Source organism: Lynx rufus, unplaced genomic scaffold, assembly GCF_022079265.1.
Source record: "Lynx rufus isolate CCGP_SWC_20201006 ecotype Redwood Valley unplaced genomic scaffold, mLynRuf1.p SCAF_11, whole genome shotgun sequence".
Lineage (NCBI taxonomy): Eukaryota > Metazoa > Chordata > Mammalia > Carnivora > Felidae > Lynx > Lynx rufus.
The window spans coordinates 8,711,473-8,734,940 of record NW_025814825.1 but is presented as its reverse complement, the minus strand read 5'-3'; the positions used below and the strand labels follow the sequence as shown (position 1 = coordinate 8,734,940).

Here is a 23,468-nt window from a genome sequence, read left to right as displayed (position 1 = left end):
TGCTGCCGAAATTCTCCATGGTATCGTCAGTTACTACCTATGAAGAGCCCTTCCATCGTCCAATTAGTCCTGAGTAAAACAAATTTAAAAAGTTGTTTCAAACTTTCTGAGAGGTTAACAATTCAAAAGGATCTTGTGATTTAAAATTGTATGCAGCACTTCAAAAGGGTGTCCTGCTACTTCAAACCTTTTTCTAAGTATTCATTTTGTCTCAATGTTGATTGTAAAAAAAAAAAAAAAAAAAAAAAAAAAAAACCCTGCAATAGACTTGTAAACAATAGAATTGAATGGGATTTTCTAAATTGTTTAGTTCAATCTTTTTCACTTACTTCAGAAGAACTTGAGTTCTCATCAAGTTAAGTACTTGTTCAAGGCCACAAGATATTAAAGGGAGCATTTGACCTAAAATAAGACACTCCATCTTTATACTATGCTCCACCACAATTTTTGCCTCAATGTAAGAACTTTGACAAGATACTTGGCTTTAGGTTTTCTGCTCTAATTTGATTTTTTTAATGTTTATTTATTTTTGAGAGAGAGAGAGGGAAAGAGAGCAAGTGGGGTGAGGCAGAGAGAAAGGGAGACATAGAATCCGAAGCAGGCTCCAGGCTATAAGCTGTCAGTACAGAGCCCGATGCGGGACTCAAACTCATGGACCGTGAAATCACGACCTGAGCCAAAGTCAGACACTCAACCAACTGAACCACCCAGGCACTCCTCTGTTCATATTTTTAGAAGGAGAATATAAGATCACAGCTCTGTCCAAAACACATTTAATAGTTTCGGTAATCAGTATAGCTCAATTAATATAGAACTTTAAAAAAAAAAAAGAAGAAGACAAAAAAGAATGACGCAGGAGCATATTTGTTTTTCAGTTTCATTGGCATATACTTTTGCTCATGTTATGAACCAAAACTGAATTCATCTGAAGTTTGCTATAACTTAAAGCCAGGGTGCCATCCTGAGAAATAAGCAGGATTTCTTTTAGTTGGGTCTCTAAAGACAATATATGGTTCAAGGTAGGTGGCAGTGGTGCAATGAAGAAAGGCTCAATCATCTATTTGCTCCAGATGCCAAGTTTACTGAGGTCTAGAGATTGTATCCAGCAGGGAGAGGAGGAGATTAAGGACCAGTCTACTGGTGTGCTGATGATCAAACCCCTAAGTATCTGGCCTTCCTTGTTCTGTAACAGTGTATTCATGCTGTTTGAAGCTTATTTTCTAGGCTTGTAAAATTTAACTACTCAATTCCCACATTTACCCTGTATCTGTGACTACCAAGCTGGTTCATAAAACAAGCACTGTACCTACTTTGAAGTAGCTGTTTATTAGCTGTGCAATATTGAATGGGTTTTGTTAACTCTAGGGCTCAGTTTCCTCAGCTATGGTATTAAAATGATACCATTTGCCTCTTCAGCTTTATTGTTAAGACTGAATGAGAAAAGAATGCCAGATAACCCAGCAGAGTGTTGTTAATGAATGACATTAAGACCTTGATTAAAAATGATTACCTCACCTTTCTGTACTCAAAAAGAAGAATCTCAAGGATCCTGATCCGAATCTGGATGTTTCTCATATTTGAACTTTCTAAAAATATACTTTCATTCAAACCCTATTCTTCATGGCTTCGTTAGTCTTTCATATCTTTATTTAAATGTCAAGCTGGAATACTTCTTATGACAGTTTTCATGAATTAGATATGGAGTCCTGGGAATTAGAGCTAGATCACCAACCCATTTGGTGGTTGAATAAGTACCATGATATTGACGATGCCACTTTCATTTATGACCCTCTTGCTGATTTCCTGTGTGCTTTTCTATAGTTATTAGCCTCATTGGTGTCTTTGGAGCAGAGGAATGACTGTCACAAGCTTCCTGATAGAAAGAAGGATTAAGGCTAAAATATGCATTACCCTGTGTGATTCTATCATTACTTGAGTCCTTAGACAGGATTTATATAAACTTAAGTGATTGTAATGATCACTTCTTATGATAATCGTCATAATCCAGACTCAACCGTAAGGCATTGCATGGTCCACTATTTGATGTGCGCTGACCTGGGTAGATTTTTAAATAGCAAACTAATAGAGACTTAATTCGTAAAAAGCATATCAACAACTAAAGTTGTGTCTCCTCTGACAGCAATATTCTACATGTTCAGGATTTATCTGCCCAAGTTGTTGTATCTGAGTACATGTTTAATTATATCGTCTAATGCATTATAGATGTATTCTTTTCTCTTACTTTTGTGTGTGTGTGTGTGTGTGTGTGTGTGTGTGTGTGTGTATATATATATATATATATATATGATATTCTGCAACTTAGCTTTGTCAAACTACATTTCAATTGTTGTAGCCTTTAAGAGATGTAATGCTCACCTAGGCTTCTTAGTTTCAACATATGGAATAATTTATATGGTGTTATATTCTTAGCGTGCTGGAAAAGAAGAATGAAATGGCTTGTGAAACATAAAGGGATGATAATAGTACTTAGAGGAAGTTTTGAATTATTTTTTGAAAGATTATAAGAAGAAAAACCACTAATGATTTTAATAGATCATTTGAAAATAGAAATATATGTCTTTATTCACATCTGTCCTTATGTCCTTATCCATTTACTTTCTTCCTTGTATCAGTTCACTAAAAACCATATTTATTGTGCACCTACTTTTTGCCAAGCGTTGTGTTAGGGACTAGAGTTATAATAATACTAGTCCTTGTGAGAGGACAGGAGATACATGTATTCAGAGATGAACCATATTTCTAATTGATATGATGAATTGGAGAGTCAGGAGATACATGTATTCCTTGTGAGAGTCAGGAGATACATGTATTCAGAGATGAACCATATTTCTAATTGGTATGATGAATTGGAATGAATTTGTTTCACAGAACTCAATGGACTTACCAGATTATCTCCTAGTATTGAAGTTTCCTAGTACTTGGAAAACATTTCATCCAGATTAATGTTATGTTTTCAGTTTATGCATGAACTCATAAAATCTTAAAACTTGGAGAAGTTACAGAAAATATAAAATTTTACTTACTTTCCACCTCTATTTTAAAGATGAGAAAATTGAAGCATAGAAAAATTATGAGATTTTCCTAACAACATACAACTAATTGGTGGCAAAGTTAGAATGAAAACCCAAGTATCCTAACTTCAAGTTCATTAATCTACCACAATAACACAACCCTAGCAGCTTTCTGATAATACAAGAAATGTCTTCCCAGGTTACCTTGAGGTATTTTATACTCATTCTCCTCTTCTGCCTGACATTTCTAAGGAAATTTCTCTATGTCTCACCATTCAATCTCAGTCTCAAACCATGTAACTCTAGGGAATATCTCTTATTTACATTTAATATCCTTACCCTTTATCTCTCCTGAGAGCAAGGATTATGTTTTATTTGTCTCAAGATCCCCAGAAACTAGCATAATAGCCTATGTTTCTATGCATAAAAAACAGACATTCAAATATGTTAGTTGAGGTGACTTTTGATTTTTTTAACCTCTTTATTACTGATCAAACAAACTTGGACTATCACTGCATATATTTAGGTAATAATTTTTCGTTATTAATAAAAGTTGAAAGAAGTATCCCAGAAGGGAAGCAGCTTATTAAATGCAGGCATTAACACTGTGACCAAGTTTGTAATTTTATTGTCATCAGTCTTCTGATATAATCTTCCAGGTGTTTGGTTAAGACTAAAATGAGTGAACAGTGCCCTCTTCTGTCTGATAACCATAATGGTATTATATGGGGTATGAACTTCAGTCTACAAACTCGGATGTACGAGAAAAAAAAATAAAAACTTTTTATTTTTATAATGTCTAAGTTAACATAGTTTTAACTTTGCTCATGGGAAATTTAAAAAATAGTCATTGGACCCTCCCTTTACCTCTGTCACTTGTGTTGGGCCAGGTGAACCAAACTTCTAGATCTCTAGTTCTCAGACAGGGATGATTCCTACCCTCTCCCCACTGGGGAACATTTGGAAATGTCTGGAGATACTTTTGATTGTTACAACTTGGGAGGGTCCTATTGCATGTAGTGGGTAGAGCCTAGGGATAGTGCTAAACATCCCACAGCATACAAGAACATACAAGATAGTCTCTTGCAACCAGAATTATTCAGAGCAAGATGCTTACAGTGCTAGGTTTTGGAGACTCTTTTCTAGAGACTTAGACTATATCAACGCATCAGAAAGGCCTACCAATTTCTTGCAATTTTCTAAAATTAGTTACCAGTGAGTACCCATTGTCCTAGCCCATGTAGCTCCTCCAGGTTTACTACTTGCTCTTTGCATGATACTTTATGGGCCTTGGTAAGACTTCAAACTCTGGTCTGAGTTTAGAAGATTGTGTTTTCTCTGATGTCTTTTTATATCTGTACTGAACTTTCAATGGGACACATAGATTTCATTCTAGTCTTCCAAATCTGAGAATCTTGAGCTCTGTACAAAACCTATTATCTCTAATTTCCATAGTCTTTATTTTTAAAATACAAAATCCTGGATTCTTTGCCTCAAACTTTCCCTTAAGCAAGGAATCATTAACTCAACACATATTGAAAGCAGAAGGGAAAGGATTAAACATTACTCTGTAGCTTAAAAACGTCCCATGACATTCTTCTGACATTGATACCGAAGCTTATTAGTCATTAAATCATTTATTTCTTTATTCAGTTAAGATATTTTTATTGAGCACACAGTATATGCTGTTTCAAGGTGCTCAGAGTGGTGAACAAGACAGACAATATCCTTATTTTCATGAAAGTTATGTTCTAATGGGACAAGACAAAAACACATTCCCTTTCAAAAAAAACAAAAGAAAAATATAATTTCAGGTTATGATCATGAAAAGAGAGCTAATGAAAAATTACAAGGTGATATAAAAAACAAAGGAAGTAGGGAAAGGGGTTCCTTTTAGATAGACTGATCAGGGCAGACTGGATAAGACTGAAGATAGGCCATCTGATCTCCTATGGTGAGAATGATCCAGCCATGTAAGACGTCTAGGAGGATCATTCCAGGCAATAGAGCAGTCGATACACAGAGCCGAAGACCGGGATGTAGAATGAGCAGATGAGTGGGCCATGTTTGAAGAGTACAAAAAGTGCTTGTGTGTGTTTTCAGCAAAAGGCATTTCTTAGGTTTCCATCATTTGAAATTATATTACGAACATACCTAGTTCTCTTATAAAAATGAATTTTTGACATTGACATTCCCAAATCATCCTGTGCTGTCAGCTCAGCTAGCCGGACCTGACTGAGCGTGCTCTTTCCACTGCCTGCTTGGGAAGACGGCCTGGAGTGCCCTTCCTAACAGCTTCCCCGAGTGTCAGACTGCTCCTGTCACTGCGCTGGCAGTTATTTGATTGTAGTAAACCAGCAATGGATAGTCGGAGAAGTATGATTTATGATTAAGTCACTTGTAGGATTTAGAATTTGACCTTAATTTGAGAGGAAAATGTCAAGCATGACTCCTGTTCCTAGACTATCCTTTTCTCCTGTTTTTTTCTTTCTTTCCTTCTTTCTCTTCTTTCGTTTCTCTTTTCCTTTCCTTTTCAGTGACTACAAATTTCTTTTTTCATATATTTTAATGTTAAACATTTATAAAGTCTGTGCAAGTGAATTTTTATGTGTAATAACCCTGCGTACCGTCTCACTAGAAATGCTGAAGGAATTAATGAGATAAAGTCTGTAGACAGCATGAAGCTCCTTGGGAAAAAAGACATATAAATGCAGTCATTTCTATCTCAGTAAATATATATACATATATATTTATTAAAACCACAAATTTATTCTGACTCTGAAGTTTAATGTGCCACTGTGGTTTATTGCAGCTTCAGTTTCTATGTAAAAACCTCAGCCTGAATATTTTCAAGTTTTATACTTGATTCTGGCCTCTTTCACATAAAGTGAGGTCTTGTAATAAAATTAATGATAATTTATTATAATCATAAACAATATTAAACTTCAGTACTTTCTAGTCACTGAATAATGTTCCAGTCCATCATCTTATTTTATCCTCACAATAACCATAAGAATTAGGTGATATTTTTGCCATTTTACAAGTGAGGAAATTAGGCTAATTTCATATCACTTTGAGCTACCTAAGAAAGGCTTCACAACAAGCAAGAGTTAAAATAGAAAAACATGAAAAAGGTTTCCTGAATTCTAATGAGAAATATATGAATAATGACTAAGTTTATTAACACTCTTTCAAGTAAAAAAAGGATATCTGTATCTTCCTCTTGGTCTAGTTTAGAGACAGCTCAGCTTAGAGAGGGAAAGTTGTTTCCATCATCACTGAGAATCTATGTGAGAGTGAATCATTGCCAGGCTGACTTAAGGGATAATTTTATTCTTGTATATGAGTAAAATCAGGTTAAAAGAGAGCTTTACTTGGAATTTAGGAGAAAACAACGTGTGTGGAATTATATTAAACCCTGTTTAGTGCAAGACATCATATACTCAAAATGGGGTGAATGTAACTAGAGTATCACATCAATCCAGAATAACAAATTTGGAATAAAATGGAGGTAACCAAATTGATGCAAACATTTTATCCAAAAATATAAAGGGTTGGGTAAGGAATGGAATAGTGGAGAAAGAGGAGAAAAAAAAACAAGAGAAAAAAACAACAACAACAAAAGAAAGAAACAAACTTTTCCTGCACTCTAGCTATCTGTGGGCTAAGCAATTCTTCCTTACAGCATCTTAGTAGATTTGAGCCTCACGACAAATTTCAGAGTTAGGTAGTACTATCCAAAACTTTGTTCTGAGAAAACCAAAGTTTAAAATGGTACACAAAATGCCCAAAGTCCCACAATCACTAATTGGAGGGCCAGAATTCAAATTTAGGTCTATATTACTCAACATTATTGGGTCTTTCTACTACATAACACTGGTCTCAGGTAGTTTGTTCTCACTTATACACACACACACACACACACACACACACACGCACACACACACACTTTCCAGATGTTTGCACCTTCCAGAGTTGCCAGATGAGTGTACAATAGAGGGTCGCCCCGCCTTCCTCCTTCCTTTTAAATATTTACGCTATTATTATTTGTCTTGAGGCTTGAAAGAGTTAATGTATCACTCCAAAAGGGATTAGAATGCTCTTATTTCTCTCTTAGCTTCCACTTAATTTAGATTATAGCATTGTATATTTGACTTTTTATTTTTGCAATACCAGCCAACTGCTTGCCTTACGGAAAACAAAATGCTGCCAGCAAGTGTTTTAAGCACTCCCCCACTGATCTTGTTCCTGAAAAGAAGAGGTCAGTTGTAGTGGCTTTGCAAGAAGACTATAGTCCTGTGTTAAAGACAAAAACAAACAAGCAAAAAAACAAAAACAAAAACACAAGCGCAGAAGTATGTGGGCGTTAAGTGGTAGGCTTATCTCTTCCTGCAATATCACCAACAAAAATGGTACTTGTGACTTCTGACAGCAGCAGTTCTTAGTTTTTGTTAAGTCACTTTATTTTGAGTTGAATAAAATACTGGAATCAATGAGGTTATATGTCACTTCATTGTAAAGTATAATCCAAGTAATTAACAGCCGGCATTTATAAGAAACAGATCACAGTAAGGACACCAGACATCCTTCAATTGCAAAACAATAGGACCCAAGGAAAGGAATTTGATAACTGAATTTATTCAGATGTTTCAGGGGATGGTGATGTATCAAGGAGGGAAATCGAAAAGATTCTTTCTCAATATACTGTGGGAAAAATACACAAAAATGGCTAATAATGAAACACACGATTGTGTAGAAGTTCCACAGAGGTGAACTAATGTTGCTAACACCTACGAAAAGAGAATAAGTTGCCCTGTGATCATAGCTGCATGTAGTTGCAGAAAAGAAGGGCTGCCTGTAGAGATAAACATACATAACAGTTACTCAAGTGTATCAGAGGCCTTGGAAAGAGGGGGACTATTAATATCTAATAGTAGTCAGTTGCAGTACATGCAGAGTTTTGGGTGATGCTCAGTGCAAGGCTTAGAAAACAAAGTGCTGGTTAAAGATCCATGAGATGAGAAAGAATCTGAGGCCATTAGTGGTAGGAAATAGATAGCTTTACTCTATAGTGTGAACTAATTATTGCAAGTTCTCATCTCTAGAGTGGTCCCAAGGGAAGGGAAACCCTCCACAGCCCTCGGTATAAACAAAGGGCCTGTGTGCAAACCAAGGTTGAAGGGAAACCAAGGCTGGACTGAGGAGGCAATCCCTGTCCTTCCCCCATCTTTAACAGCCAGGTGTGTAGAAGAGATCTTTCACTTCACTTTTGGTTATTTTTCATGAGACCTGTTTGATTTCTGAATTTCACACCAGGGTTTTGTATTAAAGGGTTCATATATAATTTAAAGGAAAACACATATTAACTTAATTCATGTTAAATACTCTTACTTGTATTTGCAGTAATAACAGATATCTTTAAATTATTGCCCCAGTAAGATGAAGAGACAATCAGGAATTAGGAGAAATAACATAATGCAAATAAAATCAGTTTGAAATACGGAAGTACAGTTAGGACAAGTGTTTGTTGTTGCCATTGGTATGTTTCGCTTTGTTCATATCCAACTCTTTTTTGGCTATCACTGATAAATTCTGCTTTATCCATTCAAAAGCATGGATGTGCTTGATTGTAGTGATATAACGATAGGCAGGGCAGACCCACTTCTTACCTCACAGAAGCAACAACAACTGGTTGCCTGTTTCAACAAACAGTGCTGCAATCAAGTATGGGGAGCATCATGACAGTGGAAGTGGAGGGGTCAGGAAAAGCTTGGCAGAGGACCCAACCCAGTCCAGGTCTTCCTGAGCTAGACACCTCCCTGTCAGAAGACGTTTAAGCTGAAATTGAAAAAACGAAATGGAAGTAGGTTAGCTCTTTAGGATAGACACTGCAGTTAATATATTTATTATTTAAATTCCTAGAAAATTTAATTTATTGATAGTTTTTGGTAGCATTTTAATGTTATATTGTTTTAACTGTAAATATTCCATTTCTTTATCACATGTAAGCATCTTGATTTGTGATAACCACATAATGTTTAGCCAAATAGCTATTGACTGAGAGAAAAACTTCCTTCTACTTCTTTTGCTTTCTTTTTCTTTCAAAATTTATTGGGATATAATTCATATACGATAAGGTTCACCCTTTTGAAGTTAAAACTCAGTGTGTGTACCTGTTTTTTTTTTTTTTTTGTATATGCACACAGTCTTGCAATCATTACCACTATCTAATTCCAGAACATTGCGATCATCCCAAAGAAAGACTGCATACCCATGAGCAATCATTGCCCACTCCCTCCTCCCTCACCCCTGCCTTTAGGAACTACCAGTCAAACTTTTGTCTCTATAGATGCCTATTCTAGACATTTCACACAAATGGAATCAACATGTGGTCTTTTTTTTCATCTTTATTTTATTTTATTTTTATTTTTTTAATAGGAAATTTATTGTCAAATTGGTTTCCATACAACACCCAGTGCCCATCCCAACAGGTGCCCTCCTCAATGCCCATCACCACTCACTTTCCCCTCCCTCTCACCCCCCCATCAACCCTCAGTATATTCTCAGTTTTTAAGAGTCTCTTATGGTGTGGCTCCCTCCCTCTCTTTTTTTTTTCTTCCCCTCCCCCATGGTCTTCTGTTAAGTTTCTCAGGATCCACATAAGAGTGAAAGCATATGGTATCTGTCTTTCTCTGTATGATTTATTTCACTTAGCATAACACTCTCCAGTTCCATCCACATTTCTACAAAAGGCCATATTTCATTCTTTCTCATTACCACGTAGTATTCCATTATGTATATAAACCACAATTTCTTTATCCATTCATCAGTTGATGGACATTTAGGCTCTTTCCATAATTTGGCTATTGTTGAGAGTGCTGCTATAAACATTGGGGCACAAGTGCCCCTATGCATCAGTACTCCTGTATCCCTTGGGTAAATTCCTAGCAGTGCTGCTGCTGGGTCATAGGGTAGATCTATTTTTAATTTTTTGAGGAACCTCCACACTGTTTTCCAGAGTGGCTGCACCAGTTTGCTTGCAAACATGTGGTCTTTTATGACTGACTCCTTTCACTTACCATAATATCTTCAAGATTCACCTATGTTGCAGCCTGTCTCAGTATCCCATTCCTTTTTATAGCCAAATCATATTTTATTGTATAGAATTGTGTTTATCTATTCCTCACTAGATTTGTATTTGAGTTGTTTCCACTTTTTGGCTACTATGATTGGTGCTGTTATGAACAGTTTTTTTTAACAAGTTTTTGTGTGGACATGTATTTATTTTCATTTCTTTTCTAGGAGTAGAATTGCAGGGTCATATTGGTACCTCTGTGCTTACTTTTTGAGGTATGGTCACTCTGTTTTCCATTTTGCATTCTCACCAGCAATGCTTTGCTTTCTTTTTATAGACCCCAGAGGAACTGGAGGATGTTTCTGACTTGGAAGAGGAACATGAGGTGCGCAGTCACACCAGCATTCAGACTGAAGGGAAAACTGACCGGGTAAGTCACCTCCCTGAGAGGACAACTATATGCTGTGCCCTCTTCTTGTCAATCATGTAGGCGCTCACAGGTGGGACTCCTGGCTCTGGGGCTGGTTTTGCGAAGCACAGGAAGAAGAGCCTTGGAATCCATGGGCCACAGCATAAGAGGAATTATTTCCTTTACCTTGAAAGCCCACAGGGAGACCATTTCTGATCATGTAGTAAATCACCCCATGCCACTTTTGATGTTTATAGCAGTCATGGGAATATAGATTCAAATGTGCACACATTTATTTAGATAGAAAAGAGAAACCAAGAAGTTATAAATATACTCTGTAATTCTAGGGGAAAAAACTGAGAAACTACCCCTGTACTTTTCTTCCTTTCTGCCTTGCCCTCTTCTCCCCTTACCCTCAACACACACACACACACACACACACACACACACACACCTCCAACAATGCTAAACAACTTCTGAATTACTCTGAGGTATTGTATCTCACTTTACTTGCACCCAGTGCTTGGGAACCTGTGAAAGTTTGGGTTTCCTAGCCAATGATCATTTGTAACTGCAGACCAGCCTGCTGAACGTGGGTCTAAAAGCCAGGCAGTATAGTATAGCAGCTTAGATTGTCCTGCAACACATCTGAATTAGCCACTCCCTTACTGTGTTACCTGGGAAACTCAGCCTTTCTCTAACTTGGTTCGCTGATTTATAAATTGAGGATAGTACTAGTACTCTCTATATGTGGATTATTGTGCAAATAACTAAATTAACTAGTAGAGCCCTTAACACATGGCTTAGCTCATAGTAAGTTCTCAATAATCATTAGTTATTATTTGTAGCTATAGTAGTGATAGTATAATTATCATCAGCATTATTACTATTATTAATTAGCTAAATTCAATGATATTACATTTGGAGGTGGATAGAAAAAGATAAATTTAAGAAAGTTGCATGTCTTTTTTAAGTTTATTTATTTATTTTTGAGAGGGAGAGAGAGAGTACCAGCAGGAGAGGAGCAGAGAGAGAAGGAGACACAGAATCTAAAGCAGGCTCCAGGCTCTGAGCTGTCAGGGCAGAGCCCAATGTGGGGCTCAAATTCATGAACTGTGAGACACGACTACAGCTGAAGTCGGATGCTCAACTGACTGAGCCACCCAGGCTCCCCAAAAGTTCCATGTTTTCAAATATTCAGATTACTTAGAAATGAAATATATTAGTCACGACACCTGTGCTTTCTTAGAAACGTTGGTTTTCTTGAGTTTCCATTCCTTGCCGATTATTTGGATTACTTCCCAGCCCTCTAGAAACCAGTTCATGCTGGGAACTGCCTGGGGGCACCCAGCATCTAAAAGAAGTTTTCTTCAAATCTAGTAGGCATTTTTTGGAAAGAGATCAGTTTTTACAAATGGCAATGGGATTGGGAATAAATTTTGCTGATAGTTTAGTTTGCTCATGCTTTCAAGTAAGTGAGTGATTCACTTAGGCTGCTGCTGAGCCACTATAGGTGGAGGGTAGTTGTCAGGACACACAGAGTAATTGATAGGAGGAAATTTTGTCACAATAAAGGTAACTTTTAGGATGCTGGGATTAGGATAAACATGCCATGTTTCTCATTCTGTATCATCACATGTATACAACGAAGCCTTGGTTAAGACCTTAAAATTTAGAAACTTCAAAGTACTTCATCTGAAAAATGAGAAGAATAATATCTTACCTTCTCACAGCATAACCTCAAAGATAATAACCTCAAAGAAGGTGATGCATATGAAAGTGTTTTATAAACTTTATAATTCTATGCCAAGAAATTAAGCTTCTTATTACTACTATTTGATTTGTATTTTTGTTCTTCACTGGGGTTACAGGCCAGCTAGATGGCCACATGATTATAGTAGGTTAAGAAGTTGATGATCTCCATGGTCCTGGATCTTAAGAATCTTTCATAGAAGGCACTGCTTCTAACCTTGTAGAAATCATCCTAAAACTTCTCTGCATTCTGGATTTGTGTTCCACTGTGCACATTTCCCTGACAGGCCAGTTCATTTGGAATGCCCCTGGGCAACACCCTCACTACTACCTAGTGGCAAGATAGATCCCTTCCCATCACATCTACTGGGAACAATGTTATATTCAACCTGACCACTCTCTGCTCTAGTAAATCTCTCTGTATAAAATGTGAATATCTTAGATTTTATTCACTTCCTGCCTTGAGGCTTCTCTGAAATTGCTGTGTGGAATCCCTCAGGAAGCTATTCAGATATTCTAATACATGCACAATCTTGTGTGAAGCATTAACACTCCACAGAGTAACCTTGGTGAATACTCTTATATTCCTTGGATGGACTATTTTGCATTTTCCATAGGCACTCCAAGGATTCAGAGGGAGATCAAGCCCCACCGGTACCATGGTGACCAGCTTGATAATATATCTTTGGAATTGCCCTCCTTATTTTCCATATCCATCCTTCCCAGGTTCCCAGTTCTGTTCCCCAAGATTTCATCCCAGAATAAGCTACCTTCCATTCTTAGACTCTGCTTTTGGGAGAAAACGAGAAAAGATAGTCATAGTATATAAACTAAATATCACATTAACTTTGATATATTGATACATTATCCCAGTTTTACTAATAAGATCACTGAGGCACAGCTTTATATAACTTGTCTAGTAAGTGGATTATGTTTTCTGATTAAGAACTTTAGTGATTACCACATATCAATTTACTTAAAATACAGAGTTAGTGGAATGAATCTTTTATTAACAAGCAACAAACCACCACCACCCCATTAAACTTGATTCATCATCAATGGAATGGAAGAGAAGAGAGTAAAAGGTGCTGCAGTCATCTGAGAAATGGAGGAAGGATACAAATTTTCTTTTAAATTTAAAGAGTAATTAGGTATAGTACAGACAATTTAACTCAAATGACAACCTTTTATTGGATATCTGTCTTGTGAGTTCATTACTACAGATTTTGCATTCATGGCAGGCCAGCTTAAACTGTCCCTCACCCAAACCACCTGACCAAAATGATCACGTTTACCTATGTTTTATGAGCTCTCTTAGGCATCTTGCATCCCCAACAGGCTCCATATTCTCCGTAGTTGTGTCTCTGTGCTTGGAATATATTTCTATGCTCAATCTCATATACATTTGATACTCTGTCTCTGTATTCTATCCAGCATTCCTGAAGTCTGTATCCATTGGACTGAGTATATCTTTTGACACATTTCCGTGATACCATCCAATTTGGGAAGATACCGTAAAATTTTGAGGTGGACTCTGTTGAGAATTTTTTGAATACATGCCATGCTTCATGAGGAATTTCTGGTCACTGAATCAGACATGCATTTGGGTCCCTTTTTTCTGGCTGCTCTTATTAAAGAGTAAATGCTTTTTTGATTCTTGAATAATGCAGACTCTGCTGTATAGAACACGGAGTAGAACGAATTTCAGGCACTTTTTAGTAACGGAATGACAGTTATTTATTATCATTTTCCTCTCTGCACTTCACTGCCAGTAGTTGTGGCTCAATATCATCTGTTATTGTTGTCATCAGTGGCAAATGCCACTGGGCATTGTAAAGGTGTATAACCAACAAATAATGATTTAGAGTCCATGGTCAATGAGAGTGAAATACTAAAAGACCAATAGTGCATGCCTTATGAAGTAGCAGAGGAACAGAAGTGGAAATTAGTGATTATCTTAATTATTAAACACGGATACTCACTGGACCAATACTGTGATTATATCCAGTAATCAGGCATTCCACAGTGATATAGAGTGTGATTTTGCTATAGATTTATAGAACATTCTTTAAAGCTCTAATTGTTTATTCTATTCATGTTCTTACCAAGTATGAAATAGAAATCTGTTATCTTAAAAACTCTAATTTGAAAGAGGCATGAAAATAGACTCCTGTTAAGATCATCAAATTCCCAAACTTACTGATAAGATGACTTTTTGGTAAGCCCTAAAAGCTTTCTAAAAGATTATACTAAATACATGCTAACTCATCATTTCTATTTAAACAAGAGTGCCAGTTATCATTTAACATTTACAGCTTACAGAATGTTTCCCAGTTGGTGTCTTATTTCACAAAAGCCCTGTTTTTTTTTTTCTCCTTGATTTTACTAATTAGGGAATTTAACTCAAAGAAGTTCAATAGTTTGTGCAAATCATGTCAACTGGAACCAAATCCCAGGTCTTCTGGCACAAACCACTCTCTTTCCAGTACAGCCCAGCAAATTTGGGTAGAATCTTACTATCCCATAAGATCTCATTGCCCTCCTATTGTTACAGCCAGTATAATGGAGTTGATATCATAAGTCCTCTACTAGAAAAATGACTTTTGAAACTGAAGACTATAAACCTAAGTATCAAATCTGCTTAAGTCTCGCAAGTTTCAAAATGTCTCAACATTACAATCTTCCGTTAAAAACCAAATCATTTTGTTGATTACCATTTGGAAACTACATGGTGATGTCTGGACAGTCATCCCTGGTGGCTTGACAGTCTCCCTGGTGGATCACTTCACCTTGAAGAAATGGAGTATTAATCAGATAGAGTCAGACAGTGTCAGACCTTTTAGGACAACAATCCTGGGTCTCCAAGCACAGAATCCAGAAACCTCAGTCTCTTATCACAATGGCCTCTGTGATATTTTGATCCAGGGAGTATTCTGATTTCTAGATTTCCACCCTCCCTCTCATTTACTGTCTGCAGTAGGGGCAGCAGTAGCAAGGGGCTCCCAGGAAATAAATAGTGTCAGCAGGGTGATGGCTAAAAATATGTTTCCCATGCCTACCTGAAGGACAACTGTGGTTTTAGAGAGATTTGGTAGAACAGATTGCAAGAGAGTTTTGCGAGTGGAATGGGTGAGCAAGTGGCTGATCTCCACTAGCATTGCCTTATAATGTACAGATGTATGAACTTGGGAGTTATATAAGCCTTGATTCAAATCTGGGAGAATTCTACCCATTACTATCCATATGACACTGAACACATTATTTACATTTCTAACTGTTTTCTCATCTGTAAAATTGTGATAATAGTATCTGTTATCTAGATAATACTATCCAGATAATAGTATCTATTTTCTTGTTTTTCTTGAACATTAAACTAGGTACATGAAAAATTTCAGTTCAGTTCCTGGCACATAGGAAGTGCTCAATACATTGTGATTTTTCTAAAAAAAATGAATTTCATGATAAATGTAGATTTGTGTGGTAGTATTATGCTTTGGCTTCCTTTTGAGTAGCTCAAGAAGCTTCATCAAGGCAAGTCTCAGTCTTCTAGCATGAGACTCCTTTGGTTTCTTGGTTTTGTGGTGTGAAACATTTTGACATGCTGGAAATTCTACTACCAAAGTACTTTGAAGGAGTTTTTTTCCTCAGGAGAAGGACTTATCAGAAACTGCTTTTTCAGGTTAGAAGGAACATGGCATTAATGTGGTTTTTTAATGATGCTGGCACTTTCATGTACATCTAATTCACATACCTCATGTACAACTGAAATAGCGATCACAAAAAAAAAAAAACACAAAAAAACAAAAAAAACAACTCTTGATAGTAGGATAAAGCAGAGAATTTGACCCAATAATTGTCAAGTTCTTATTTTGTTCATTATTGAATGCCTGGCCCTGCATTGTGAGGTTTTGTTTTGTTTTGTTCTTTTCCTTGTGGAATTTTGGTACTGTGGTTATCTGTTGTTTCTTCTCTCTCTCACAGTTCATTTATCTTCATCAAATTATATAGGGCTTAATTTCCAAAGTTTGTGGTACGTAGGCAAAAACAAAAGAAAAAGAAAATTCATCCTGATATTTATAGGATGCACGTTAAAATCAGTTTTGCAAATAGTCACTTAAAACTGCCTTTTATTGAGTGAAATGTTGCCATTTGCAACAACATGGATAGATCCAAAGAGTGTAAGGCTAAGTGAAATAAGTTGGTCAGAGAAAGACAAATATCATATGATTTCACTCATATATGGAATCTAAGAAACAAAGCAAATGAACAAAATTAAAAAAGATAAAAACCAGAAAACAGTCTCTTAACTATAGAGAACAAACTGATGGTTATCATAGGGGAGTGAAATAGGTGAAAGGGGATTAAGAGTACACTTATCTTGATGGCACTGAATAATGTAGAGAATTGTTTAGTCACTCTATTGTACAACTGAAACTAATATAACACTGTATGTTAACTATACTGGAATTAAATTAAAAAATGAAATAGAATTGTCGTTTATTTCTCTATTCCTTAGAACATATGTCCTAGTGATTCTTTCCTCTGCCTATACAGCTCGAAAGCCAATAGGTCTCAAAAAATAAAAGATTTTGTTCTGTCTCGCACAATTTAAACTTTGATCATACTGTCTTGTAGATGAAGAGTGAAAAAGGGAACTCATTTAACATTACTGACCAAAGCCAGGTTTTCTTTTTTAATGTTTATTTGTTTTAGAGAGAGAGAGAGAGAGAGAGAGAGAGCGCACAAGTGAGGCAGGGCAGAGAGACAGGGGGCAGAGGATCTCAAGCGAGCTCTGATGCGGGACTCAAACTCATGAACTGTGAGATAGTGACCTGAGCCGAAGTCGTATGCTCAACCAGCTGAGCCATCCAGGCATCCCATCAAGGCCAGATTTTTATTTGCAAGTACTTGAAGCTGTCGTCTCTAAGTGCTGAAATTCAGTTTAGTGACCATAACATTAAAAACAAAACTCTTAAAGATTTATAATTTCAATTGTAGTGAGAGCATATTTCAGCAAAAAATTATACCACCTTTTTGAAGATAGATTATTCATCATATTTACTGTTGACCCAAAAATAAAGACAGCATAACATGTAGTCTTTGATTAAGATTTGTCATATTTTGAATGTTATATTCCCTTAAAAGCATATAACTTGTAAATCTGCTCTGCCTTAAAGAATATCTTTGAGAACATTGATTCTATATAAGTTCTATACATAGAAGAAAATTAGGACAGAAATAAGAACAGTTGCCTAGGTTACTGGACACAGCCTCAAAACGTCAATGCAACAAATGAATTGGAGCATATCAAATTTTAAAATATAGAAGATGTTTCTTGGGGTAAAAAAAATAGCCATGTACACTCTAACTTCATGTTGGTGATTAGGAGAATGTCCTCCTTGCTGCTTTTTTAAAATGCAGCAAGCTGAATATTCTCCATCATAACAATAGAAAAATTCCCATGAATGGGTGGTTTATTTTAAAAATTGGAAGCATTTTAATAGGCTCCATTTATTTTCAGAATACATTCTCAATAACTCAAGCTTATACTAAATTAACATACAAAATATGGTAAGACACGACCTCATTACCTTTTTCATGATATAATTTGGTTTAGGTTACTATGAAAAACACAACTTGCATAAGCCTGGATGAAATTACATTATTCAAGCAGCACTACACTAGGCAGTGCGTTTTCTCTTCATTGGCTTCTTTAATTTCTATTGTGTACTTGGCAGTAACTCTGCTTTCCCGTCTCTCTGGGTAACGATTCTCAGTGCTTCATGGTTTCCTCTTCCTCTATCCACTTTGCAAACATTAGGGTTCACTGAAGTTCTGATCTAAGCCCTCTAGTCCTCCAATTCTTCCCAGTTTTCCTGAACACTCTCATAGAGTCCCACGATTTCAAATGTCTTACATAGGTAAGTGAATGTAGCCACATCCTATCTCATGAGCTCTGGCTACTTACATTGCAGGCCTGTGGTTTCCTCTCCTCTCATGGCTTATAGGCTCCTGTGGCACTCACTGTTCCCAAGCCTGAATGCATCACCTTATCCCACGAATCTCCTTTAACTCCTATACCCCTTATAACACTTCTGTACTTTGGGTCTAACACATCTGAACCTGGGAATATATTTTTTTTACTCCCTTCCACAGCTAGTCATACACCACATTCAAGCTTTACTATCTTCCAAATATTTTCAGAACTTGTCTGTTTTTTAACTACCTCTACTATCACTACTTTCAAAGAAAATTTCACACGGGGAAAAACTGAACAGGAAGGGAAGACTTTATTCAAGGCTATTGCAGTAGGGGAGAGAGACCAGAACTTTGTCTGAATTCAACCCTCCTAGAACAAAGAGCTGAAAGTTTTTCAGAGATGGGGTAACAGAGATTGTAGTCCATTCATTTTTGCTAATTGGCTTTACCCAAAGGAAAAGTGAATTTTTTTTCTGTCTTCATGACAGCAGGTACTTATACACGTTGGAGCAAGTTGCCCTCTAAAGTTAGGTAGCCGCCCTCCCACAGAGCCTGGGAGGTAGAGGCTCTATCTTCCTTGACAATTGCATTTCAAAGGGATAACTCCCTGGTTTTTGAGAAAGACATTCCTTGTTTGTAAAGCTGTTGAGAAGCATTTAGAAATATTTACTTGCATCTTTTTTTTTTAATTTTTTTAACGTTTATTTATTTTTGAGACAGAGAGAGACAGAGCATGAACGGGGGAGGGGCAGAGAGAGAGGGAGACACAGAATCTGAAACAGGCTCCAGGCTCTGAGCCATCAGCACAGAGCCCGATGCGGGGCTCAAACTCACGGACCGTGAGATCGTGACCTGAGCCGAAGTCGGCCACTTAACCGACTGAGCCACCCAGGCGCCCCTATTTACTTGCATCTTAAAGATGCAAAGAAAGAATTTACAATTACAAGTTTTGTAATTGCCATTAAGAAAAGGGAGGTCAGGTGCCTAGAGTTGGAAAGAAGACTGTCTATAATTTAGTCAAGCTGAGGATAATGTTAACGCCATCTGGGTCACTATCTTAGTTTAGGTCCTAGTTTTTCTTTAGAGGGCTCCTAAATTGTCTCCTGCCTTTAGTAAACTTCCATTCTCTCACTTGAACTTGAGATCATATTTCTAAAGCGCTAAATCTGTCATCTATCACCACGCGTAAAACCCCTTCAAGGTGTCAGTGTCTCCCCTTGCCCCTAGCATGAAATCTGGTCCTTTAATGCCCTATGTAAGAGAACCAGGTTCTGCTCCCGGCCTCATATTTCACACTTTCTCTCCCACCCCTCCCTGTATATGGAAGTCTTCCTTCCTATAAGCACCAGGCTCTCCCTCACATCTCTCTCTGAGGCATACAATTCCCTCAACTCCCCCATCCTCCTTCTCTTTGCCAATAAATACCTGCTCATCATTACAATTCCAGATTAACCTAGACTTCACTAATACAAATCTAAGTGTAGTTTCCTTCCAATATTCAGGCCTGAATCTGAATGTAACACATGGAGATTCCCATATCATGACATTCATTGTTCATGCATAATTTCTTACATAATGGCTTTTCTTCTCCACTCATTAAACCTCACTAAACCTCATTAGTGCAGGGAACATGGTTTTAGTCTCATTTAGTGTTCTGTTTACAGAACATCACACACTGGCTGGTACAGGTATATGAGAGAGCATGACGAGAACCTTCCTTTGGTAAGACACCTTGCCTCAAATCTATACTAGTTTCTCAATATTTTGACCCTAGGGGATTTCATTAATTTCTTTCTTGCTCTTTCTTCCAATGCTTGTACCTACTTGTGCCAGATAAATCTTACTGTAAATTGCTAGGTCACTACTCTGAAATATTCAGTGGCTCTCTACTACCTAGTTCCTGCTAGCATAAACATTAATTGCTCTGCCTTTTTTTGCTAAAGTCCTTTACAGTGCCCCCTTGTTCCTGGCTCTATAAAGCATACAAATCCAAAAACCTGTTTTTTATTTGTGGAAATGATTCTTGTGTTCCTGATCATTAGGGCTATCCCCGAGGCTGTGTTTGTGATCTTTTCCACGTCTGAATTGTCAACCTTTTGTCTTTTTTATTCCCTCCAATACAAAAGTTTTTCAAGATGAACTCAACTCCCTTTATTTCCATGAAGTTTTCTTTACACTTAGTCCTTTTGATTTAATGATACAAAACCTTCTGCTGACAGACCATCTAAAGGACAGATTACTTACTCCTTTTGGGATTTTTAAAAATTTTTTATTTATTTTTGAGAGAGAGAGGGAGAGAGATAGAGAAAAAGAGAGAGAGGGGTCAAGAGAGAGGGGAACAGAGGATCTGAAGCAGGTTCCGTGCTGACAGCAGCAAACCTAATGTGGGGATCAAACTCATGAACTGTGGCAAACTCACCAACTGTGAGATCATGACCTGAGCCACCCAGCCATCATGACTGGATGCTCAACCAACTGAGCCAACCAGGCACCCTGTCCTTTTGGATTTTTACATGCTAAGGTCACTATGCTGTATTTCTATTTATCATGAAGTAGTGTACCTGAACAGTGTCACCTTTTTTCTTATTCAAATTCTTTACTCAAATTGAGATTTAGTATCATTCCATTGATTAAAGAAGTTGGTGTATAAAAATATGGGCAAAGAAAATTAAGTTTAAAACATTGCGTATTATTTTATCACAAAATTCTTACAGTAGAATTCTGTTAATAAATACATCTTGAGATTTCAATCCAAGTATAATTGTTGACAAATATCTAAACATTTATCAAATAATGGAATTATATTAAAATACATATATTTTCACCCTGCCTTTATTTCTGGGAAATTCCAAGTTAAAATTAATGCCTAGTAACTAATATTAAATGCCTGGTATATTTGTCTCTGTTCTTATTCAAGTGTCTTATTTATTTTTAAAAATAATTAATCTCAAATACAAATTCTACTTAATAATATTTAAAAGATATCATTTTATTACCGTTTATTATCATTCTTGTCACCAGTGAGGTAATATATTTTAGAGTGAGAGGAAGAAGTAAGTATATCCAGTGTAGGGGCACCTGGCTGGCTCAGTCAGTAGAGTGTGTGAATCATGATCTCAGGGTCCTGAGTTTAAGCCCCACACTGGACACAGAGTTCACTTAAAAAAAAAAGTATATCCAGCATTACGTCTTTTTACTGTAATTACAATGTCTATAATTTAAGACTAAATCTCTTCACTATTTTATTTAACTATAGAGTTGAACCTTGGGCTTTATAAATGTACATATCCTATTTTTTAACATTATTGAATAACCCAAAAATTTATGTCTGGATTTATTTATAAGGCCGCAGGAATTTAAGTGATATATTGTGATATTTATATGTGACTTACTTGCTAGTTACTGAAATAAACCTTCCACCAAGCTTTAAATAGAGTGTTTTCTACTCATTGATGAATTCACAGCAGGGGAAATAGCAAGTAGAAATGCCTTGGAGGCAAATGTTAGTGAGGCAAGAGGAGATCTGACACTAAAAAGGAAGGCTGATCTTGTAAGGAACATAAACCGTTGCAAGAAATTTACTGTTATTTTGAGTAGGATGGGAAGCGAGCAGAGGGCTTTGAGCCAGAGAGTGACATGATATGACTTATGCTTTAAAGGGGTCATTCTGAATGCTGTATTGAAAACAGTCTGAGAAGTGGTACAGGAGGAAGCAGGAATGTAGAATGCCATTGCTGTTATCTGGGTGAGAAATCATAGAGGCCCAGAAAGGGTTTTAGAAATGGAGAAGCTGAGAGTTGTTGATTGAGCGAGCATATATGGCAGGGGTGAGTTAACCGAATGTGGTGAAGAATTAGATACTGAGTATGAGAGAGAGAAAAGAGTCAAGGACAGCACACCATTTTTGGCTTGAGAACTGGGAATGTGGACTTGCCACTTATGTTGCTATGGGAGAGAATGAATTGAGCATATTGGAGATGGTAGGAGATGAGAAATTAATTTTACATATGTCGTGTCTAAAATGTCTATTAGACTACCAAATGAAGAAGTCAGGTAGGCGGATTTGAAATTTATAAAGTAGAGTGGAAGTCCCCTCACATGCATAGCTTTATATTACAGCTTTTTTTCAAAAGTTTATTTATTGACTTTGAGAGAGAGAGAGAGAGAGAGAGAGAGAGAGAGAGAGAGAGAGACTGAGCAAGGGAGGGACAGAGAGAGGGAGAGAGGGAGAGAGAGGGGATCCCAGACAGGCTCTACACCAGTAGTGCTGAGCTGGAGGCAGGGCTCAAACTCACAAACTAGAAGATCATGACCTAAGCCAAAACCAAGAGTTCATCACTTAACTGACTGAGCCACCCTGGTGCACCTATATTATAATTTTATAATCTATTCTGACATTGAAGTGTTATATATTACATGGTGACATTTTTTTTTTACTCTCAAATAAATTGATATTTTAACTTTAGGTCTAGTTTCCTTCTAGTTTCAGATGTCATGCCCCCCACATCTCCTCTTCTGACACACTTGCTCTTCCGAATGTCAAAATCTTTGGAAGGCCACCACTAATTCCCCTGCTTAAAACTGCAACACCATTCCTAACCCACATATAAACCTCTTCACCTCTCTTTTTTATTTTTCTCCATAGTACTTCTTTCACTGTCTGATATACAACATATATACTTGTTTGTTTTGTCATGTACTAGATAGTGAATTCAATGATAGCTACAACTTTAATCTTTATTTCTCCCTTTTATATATTCCCCATACTTAAAACAGTATGGGGCACATAGTAAATAGGCTGTAAATATTTACTAAATGAATGAATGAATGAATGAATGAGTGATGTTGACCATAAATGTCCTTTGGGAACAGGAACATGCACGGAAAATTTGGGGGAGGGACATTGTCTTAGATACAGCATTTGTATCTAACCAATTACTTGCCTACAAAAATAAATGGGAGGGGCACCTGGGTGGCTCAGTCAGTTAAGTGTCTGACTCTTGACTTTGGCTCAGGTCATGATCTCACAGTTTGTGAGTTCAAACCCCACATTAGGCTCTGCGCTGACAGTGGGGAGTCTACCTGGGATTCTCTCTCTCCTTCTCTCTCTGCCCCTTCCCCAGTTGTTCTCCCTCTCTCTCTTTCTTTCAAAACAAAAGTAGTAATAATAAAAAAAATAAATGAAAAAATATCAGATAATTATAATTATTTTGAAAATAAT

The 23,468-nt window shown here is 36.9% G+C and overlaps 1 protein-coding gene across 1 annotated transcript in view; it reads left to right on the top strand.

Annotated features, from left to right (window-relative positions):
• The window catches only part of CTNNA3 (catenin alpha 3), a 1,681,070-nt gene that overhangs the window by 1,490,944 nt on the left and 166,658 nt on the right, over nucleotides 1–23,468 (top strand). Inside the window, exon 13 of the mRNA XM_047071866.1 lies at nucleotides 10,445–10,537. Coding sequence (XP_046927822.1) covers nucleotides 10,445–10,537 — 93 coding nt within the window. The remainder of the gene's footprint in view (nucleotides 1–10,444; nucleotides 10,538–23,468) is intronic.